Source organism: Entelurus aequoreus, linkage group LG15, assembly GCF_033978785.1.
Source record: "Entelurus aequoreus isolate RoL-2023_Sb linkage group LG15, RoL_Eaeq_v1.1, whole genome shotgun sequence".
Lineage (NCBI taxonomy): Eukaryota > Metazoa > Chordata > Actinopteri > Syngnathiformes > Syngnathidae > Entelurus > Entelurus aequoreus.
Genome location: NC_084745.1, coordinates 8,162,639 through 8,171,540, shown reverse-complemented (window position 1 = coordinate 8,171,540; position 8,902 = coordinate 8,162,639). Strand labels below are relative to the sequence as shown.

At 27.4% G+C, this 8,902-nt stretch overlaps 1 protein-coding gene across 1 annotated transcript in view; it reads left to right on the top strand.

Annotated features, from left to right (window-relative positions):
- The first annotated feature begins 423 nt into the window (after positions 1 to 423).
- The window catches only part of LOC133629739 (phospholipid phosphatase-related protein type 4-like), a 24,181-nt gene continuing 15,702 nt past the window's right edge, over positions 424 to 8,902 (top strand). Inside the window, exon 1 of the mRNA XM_062020694.1 lies at positions 424 to 660. Within this exon, the coding sequence (XP_061876678.1) occupies positions 589 to 660 (72 nt within the window). The 5' untranslated portion in view covers positions 424 to 588. The remainder of the gene's footprint in view (positions 661 to 8,902) is intronic.

Sequence of the window (8,902 nt, the reverse complement as noted above, 5' to 3'; positions counted from 1 at the left end):
TATCAGAACAACCACATTCTGTACGACACCTTTTATTTACATATTACCACTTAAATTACAACAGTATAACTTATCATGTTTATGTTGTTTAAAGGAGGCAAAGCCTTTTATTTAAATGGACAGTATTGATTCACAAAAAGTAAAATAAAAGTATGATAAATGACAAAAAGACGCTGGAGAAAAATAGCAAGAAAAACATCCATCCATCCATCCATGCAAAACAAAAATAGTTTTTAATGAATAAATCTGTCAAATAATTGTTGTAATTGTATTTATTTGTTTTAATGTAGTATTAATATGTCATTTAATGCTCCTAATTAATGTGGAAGGCAGATATATTGTTATATAAACATGTAAAACAAATGCATATGAAATGAAGGGCTGTGTCGACTGCGCATGCGCGGGCTGCCGTTCCTTGTTGCCGAGCGTCCATCATGCTGTGCCGGCCATCGTCAATAAGATGCTAGAAAGCGACCTGGCTCGCGAGATCAACACTCGTCGTGTGTTTTTGTCCACGGAAGGAATCGGCGATCGGAGCGGCAACCTCGTCTCGTCTGCTGTGGAATCTCGACGTGTCGAGGACGGAAGATGTCTGCGCGGGAGCGAGCGTTCAGCACCAAGGACAGCGTCAGTCTGCTGCCCTGCTTCTACTTCGTGGAGGTGAGCGTGGAAAATACACCTTCTCATGTTTGCGTGGGACTCTTTTTATTTATTTATTTTTATTTTTTTTCGTGCATTCCACGTTCAATGTGTGTCAATTGTGTGGGTTGTTCGAGTCTTGAGACGTGTCTTCATGCTGCTCGTGTTATGTAGGTCAAATAGGCGAAACACTCCATGAGGATCTCCATGCAAAATATTTACTATAAAAAATAGTAAATATAGATATACAGTCACTGGGGTGACTTTATATTTACTATAAAATAAAAAATCATATAAAAAAATTAATGTACTGTTATTAAGATGATTTTACATTTACTAAAGATAAAAAAAAATCAATATACTACTTAATATTTACGATAAAATAAATATTATAAATGCACTAATTTACTCTAACATAAATTAAATATTATACAATAGAATAGAAGAAAGGTACAGTTACTGAGGTCATTTTATATTTACTATAAAATCAAATGTATAATAAAATAAATGTACTGTTATTTAGATGATTTTACATTTATTAAAGATAAAACAAATCAACATACTGCTTCTCAGGTGACTGTATATTTACTATAAAATAAATATTATAAATGCACTGCTACCGGCTAATTTACTTTAACATAAAATAGAAGAGAAGAAATATACAGTTACTGAGGTGATTTTATTTACTATAAAATAAAATACATAAAATGAATGTACTGTAACTGACAATATTGTATATTTACTATAAAGTCAAATAATAATAAGTAAAATAAAGTACTGGTACAGATATGATTGTATATTTACTATAAAATCAAATACATAAAATAAATGTTCGGTTACTGATATGATTGCATATTTACTATCAAATCAAATAAATATAGTATAAAATAAATATTATAAAATAAAATACAGGTACAGACGTGATTGTGTATGCACTATAAAATCAAATAAATTTGATAAAAATAAAAGCAAATGTAAAAAAAATAAGTTCTGGTACAGACATGACTGGTTACTATGAAATTTAATAAATATATTAATATAAAATCAAATAAATATAAGATAAATGTAATTTTGCAAAGGTGATTTTACATTTACTCCAAAATAAACAATTATTTTAATAAAATGTACTATTACTGAGCTGATCTCATATTTACAATAAAATAAAATGTATAATAAAATAAATGTACTGTTATTTAGCTGATTTTACATTTATTAATTATTTTAAAAAATCAATATACTGATTCTCAGGTGACTGTATATTTACTATAAAATAAATATTATAAATGCGCTGCTACCGGCTAATTTACTATGACATAGAATAATATAGAATAAAAATAAATGTACAGTTACTGAGGTGGTTTTATATTTACTATAAAATAAAATACATAAAATGAATGTACTGTAACTGACAATATTGTATATTTACTATAAAGTCAAATAAAAATAATATTAAATTAAATAAAGTACTTGTACAGATATGTTTTTTATATTTGCTATAAAATCAAATACATAAAATAAACGTTCGGTTACTGATATGATTGTATATTTACTATCAAATCAAATAAATATAGTATAGAATAAAAAATATATATATTAAAATAAAATACCGGTACAGACATGATTGTGTATGTGCTATAAAATCAAATAAATACGATAAATTAACACCAAATATAATCAAATAAAGTACTGGTACAGACATGACTGTTTACTATAGAATTCAATAAATATAATAATATAAAATTAAATAAATATAAGATAAATGTAATGTTGCAAAGGTGATTTTACATTTACTCCAAAATAAAAAATAATTATAATAAAATGTTCTATTACTGAGGTGATTTTATATTTACTATAAAATAAAATACATAAACTGAATGTACTGTAACTGACAACATTGTATATTTACTATAAAGTCAAATAAAAATAATATTAAATAAAATAAAGTACTGGTACAGATATGTTTTTTTTAATATTTGCTATAAAATAAAATACATAAAATAAATGTAGTGTGACTGACATGATTGTATATTTACTATCAAATCAAATAAATATAGTATAGAATAAAATAAATATAATAAAATAAAATACCGGTCCAGACGTGATTGTGTATGTGCTATAAAATCAAATGAATACAATAAATTAAAAGCAAATATTATCAAATAAAGTACTGCTACAGACATGACTGTTTACTATAGAATTCAATAAATATGATAATACAAAATCAAATAAATATAAGATAAATGTAATGTTGCAAAGGTGATATTACATTTACTCCAAAATAAAAAATAATTATAATAAAATGTTCTATTACTGAGGTGATTTTATATTTGCTATAAAATAAAATACATAAACTGAATGTACTGTAACTGACAATATTGTATATTTACTATAAAGTCAAATAAAAATAATATTAAATAAAATAAAGTACCGGTACAGATATGTTTTTTATATTTGCTATAAAATCAAATACATAAAATAAATGTAGTGTAACTGACATGATTGTATATTTACTATCAAATCAAATAAATATAGTATAAAATAAAATAAATATAATAAAATAAAGTACTGGTACAGACATGACTGTTTACTATAAAATGTAATAAATATAATAATATAAAATCAAATAAATATAAGATAAATGTAATGTTGCAGAGGGGATTTTACATTTACTCCAAAATCAAAAAATATTATAATCAAATGTACTATTACTGAGGTGATTTCATATTTACAATAAAATAAAATAAAATGTATGATAAAATAAATGTACTGTTATTTAGATGATTTTACATTTATTAAAGATAAAAAAATCAACGTACTGCTTCTCAGGTGACTGTATATTTACTATAAAATAAGTATTATAAATGCACTGCTACCGGCTAATTTACTGTAACATAAAAATAAATGCAATAGAATAGAAGAAATGTACAGTTACTGAAGTGATTCTAGATTTACTATACAATCAAATGCATAAAATAAATGTATTGTAACTGACAATATTGTATATTTACTCTAAAGTCAAATAAAAATAATATTAAATAAAATAAAGTACTGGTACAGATATGATTGTATATTTACTATAAAATCAAATACATAAAATAAATGTTCTGTTACTGACATGATTGTATATTTACTATCAAATCAAATAAATATAGTATAAAATAAATATAATGAAATAAAATACTGGTACAGACGTGATTGTATATCCATCCATTTTCTTCCGCTTGTCCCTTTTGAGGTCGCGGGGGGTGCTGGAGCCTATCTCAGCTGCATTCGGGCGGAAGGCGGGGTACACCCTGGACAAGTCGCCACCTCACCACAGGGCCAACACAGATAGACAGACAACATTCACACTCACATTCACAAACTAGGGCCAATTTAGTGTTGCCAATCAATTGTATATGTACTATAAAATCAAATAAATATGGTAAAATAAAAGCAAATATAATAAAATAAAGTACTGGTACAGACATGACTGGTTACTATAACATTTTATAAATATAATAATATAAAATCAAATATAATATAAATGTAATGTTGCAAAGGTGATTTTACATTTACTCCAAAATAGAAAATAATTATACCAAAATGGTATAATAAAATGAGGTGACTTTATATTAACTATAAAATTAAAAAATATATAATAAAATAAATGAACTGTTATTTAGGTGATTTTCAATTTACTAAAGATACAAATAAACAATATACTGCTTCTCAGGTATATTTACTATGAAATAAATATTATAAATGCACTGCTACCGGCTAATTTACTGTAACATAAAATAAATAGAATAATATAGAATAGAATAAATGTACAGTTACTGAGGTGGTTTTTATATTACTATAAAATCAAATACATAAAATAAATGTACTGTAACTGACAATATTGTATATTTACTATAAAGTCAAATAAATGTAGCATAAAATAAAATAAATATAATCAAATAAAATCCTGCATCGGACGTGATTGTACATGTTCTATAAAATAACATAAAGAAAAGAAAATATAAGAAAATTAAGTATTGGTACAGACATGATTGTATATTTACAATAAAATAAAATAAAGAAAAGGAAATACAATAAAATACAGTACTGGTACAGACGTGACTTTATTTACTATAAGATTTAATAAAAAATAGTTATAATAACATAAATGTACTAGTACTGGGGTGATTTTACATTTACTATGTTTAGTTTGCAAATACATCAAAGATGCTACTTTAATTCATTTCTAATGGATTAAATATAATGCAAACAAAATCAATGTACAGTAACTCAATCAATCAATCAATCAATGTTTATTTATATAGCCCTAAATCACAAGTGTCTCAAAGGGCTGTACAAGCCACAACGACATCCTCGGTACAGAGCCCACATACGGGGAAGGAAAACTCACCCCAGTGGGACGTCAATGTGAATGACTATGAGAAACCTTGGAGAGGACCGCATATGTGGGCAACCCCCCCCCCCCCCCTCTAGGGGAGACCGGAAGCAATGGATGTCGAGTGGGTCTGACATAATATTGTGAAAGTCCAACACATCAGCGAAAGTCCAGTCCATAGTGGGGCCAGCAGGAACCATCCCGAGTGGAGACGGGTCAGCAGCGTAGAGATGTCCCCATCCGATGGACAGGCTAGCGGTCCACCCCGGGTTGGGAGCAGAGTAGAAAAGAAAAGAAACGGCAGATCAACTGGTCTAAAAAGGGAGTCTATTTAAAGGCTAGAGTATACAAATGAGTTTTAAGATGAGACTTAAATGCTTCTACTGAGGTAGCATCTCTAACTTTTACCGGGAGGGCATTCCATAGTATTGGAGCCCCAATAGAAAACGCTCTATAGCCCGCAGACTTTTTTTGGGCTCTGGGAATCACTAATAAGCCGGAGTTCTTTGAACGCAGATTTCTTGTCGGGACATATGGTACAATACAATCGGCAAGATAGGCAGGAGCTTGACCGTGTAGTATTTTATACGTAAGTAGTAAAACCTTAAAGTCGCATCTTAAGTGCACAGGAAGCCAGTGCAAGTGAGCCAGTATAGGCGTAATATGATCAAACTTTCTTGTTTTTGTCAAAAGTCTAGCAGCCGCATTTTGTACCAACTGTAATCTTTTAATGCTAGACATAGGGAGGCCCGAAAATAAAACGTTATAGTAATCGAGACGAGATGTAACGAACGCATGGATAATGATCTCAGCGTCGCTTGTGGACAAAATGGAACGAATTTTAGCGATATTACGGAGATGAAAGAAGGCCGCTTTAGTAACACTCTTAATGTGTGACTCAAACGAGAGAGTTGGGTCGAAGATAATACCCAGATTCTTTACCGAGTCGCCTTGTTTAATTGTTTGGTTGTCAAATGTTAAGGTGGTATAATTAAATAGATGTTGGTGTCTAGCAGGACCGATAATCAGCATTTCCGTTTTCTTAGCGTTGAGTTGCAAAAAGTTAGCGGACATCCATTGTTTAATTTCATTAAGACACGCCTCCAGCTGACTACAATCCGGCGTGTTGGTCAGCTTTAGGGGCATGTAGAGTTGAGTCTCATCAGCATAACAGTGAAAGCTAACACCGTATCTGCGTATGATGTCACCCAGCGGCAGCATGTAAATACTAAAGAGTGCAGGGCCAAGAACCGAACCCTGGGGAACTGAGGTGATTGTTTATTTACAAGATAAAATAAATATTATTAAAAAATGAATGCTGCTTAAGTGATTTTACATTTACTGTAAACAAATATATGATTAAAAAAATAGTTACTGTTTACATTTGCTATAAAATTAATGCAATAAAAATGTACAGTTACTAAGGGGATTTTATATTTTTAGGAAAATAAAATATATAAATTAAACAATTGTGCAATTACTGAGGTGATTTCATCTTTACTATAAAATACAAATAAATATGATAAATCAATGCACTGCTACTGGCATGTTTGTATATTTACTATAACATGAACCAAAAATAATACTATATAATATATGTACTGTTACTGACATGATTGTATATTTATCACGAATAAAATAATATAAAACCAAATACATATGATAAAATAAAGTACTGGTCCTAACATGATTGTATTTTTACTATAAAATAAATGTAATACAATAAATGCACTGTTATTAACATTTTTGTATAGTTACTATAACATAGAAAAAAATATAATAATAATGAATAAAATAAATATGATAAAATTCATTAAACAAATAGAATATTATAGAATAAAATAAATGTACTGTTACTGACATGAGTGTATATTTACTGTACTATAGGATTAAACAAATAGAATAGTATAGAATAAAATGTACTGTTACTGACAGGATTGTATATTGACTATAACATCAAATACATATAATGTTATAAAATCAAATAAAGTACTGGTACTGACATGATTGTATATTCACCATAAAATAAAACATTTATATACTCATCTAAAATAAAATAAATATAAGATAAATGTAATTTTGCAAGGGTGATTTTACATTTACTCTAAAATAAAAATAAAAATACATGTAATCAAATAGTGTTACTGAGTTGATTAGAATTTTATGAAATAAATAAATGTACTTTTGATTTTACATGTACTCTAAAATAAAATACATCTTCTTAAAATGCTACTGTTGCTAAGGTGATTTTATATTTACTGCTTTCTCACAAAAAGCAACATTAATACCAAAGCATGCATGTTTTGTCATGTTTATTGTGTAGTGTCATAAATAGGTGTTAACTGGCTAGTAAAATCCTGTTGATTGTATAGTGCAATAAAAGCATGTTATGTTAAATGTATATTGTAATAAAACATGTTAATGGTATAGTGTAATAAATACTTGATCATTGTAATAAATGTAAAAAAAAAACATATTTTCAATATGTTTTAAACTTTATCTGTCAGTGGGAAATGTTTGGACATTCCTGATCTCGGCAAGCCTTTGCTTTAAATATATATTTGTCCAAATATTAAATCAGTAAATGCGTGTATTATATATGATTTCATGCTCCCAGCTGCACATTTTATGCATGCTCTAATTCACCAGTGGATGTACAGTCAAAGTGCCATCATGTATTATAGATCATAATATTGTGTGATGTACAATCATACACAGTATTATAGTTGACATAATGTTGTATGACATACAGTGCAGTATTATAATGTATAACGTTCAAATGATAGATTATAATGTATGCTGCAATGCATCATTTCTGCACATCTTATTGTATGATTTTAGTCATCCTCTGTACATTTTGACAGAAAGCCGAAAGCCTGAATTATCTATTTTTGAGGTTTTAAATTAGCAACGCTGCTGATCACTGAAATATTACTGTCCCATATTTTAGCAGCAAGCATATAAAAAGTAGGTCAGTGCTGAAAGTTAAATCTGCACTCCTGTAAGAAATCATGCCCACTCTCTCCAATGCCCAAGGATATTAAGTCAATATGATACAAATATTAAGGATAATATTTGTTCCTCATCAGGTTTGACTGACATGTTTTATTATTTTGTATTCACACTAGTCTTTTTCAATGTCAATGCCTTATTATAAGAGAAAACAATGATATTTATGTTAAATTATGCGAGAAAAATAAACAATATTTACGTAAAATTATTAGGGGAAATCAATAATTTTTATGTAAAATTATTAGGCTAAAATAAATCATATATATTTAAAATTATTGGAGAAAAATAAATTATATGTATGTTAAAATATTAGGGAAAATAAATCTTTATGTCAAATTATTAGGGAACAATAAATTATATTTATGTAATATTAGGGGAAAATTAATGTTATTAATGTAATATTATTAGGGGAAAATAAATAATATATATGTAAAATTATTAGGGAAAAATAAATGATATTAAGGTAAAGTTATTGGAGAAAAAAGTTATATGTATTTACAATTATTGGAGAAAAATAAATGATATTTATGTAAAATTATTAGAAAAAAATAAATTATATTTATGTAAAAAAAAATATTAGAGAAAAACATGATATTTATGTTCAATTATTGGAGAAAAAAATTAGATTTATGTAAAATTTTTAGGGAAAAATAAATGATATTTATGTACAATTATTGGAGAAAAAATTATATTTATGTACAATTATTAGGGGAAAATAAATTATATGTATGTAAAATTATTAGGGGAAAATAAATGATATTTAAAAATTTTAAAGAAAAAAAAATTATATTTATGTAACATTATTAAAGAAAATACATGGTATTTATGTAAAATTAATGGAGGAAAATAAATTATGTGTATATAAAATATTAG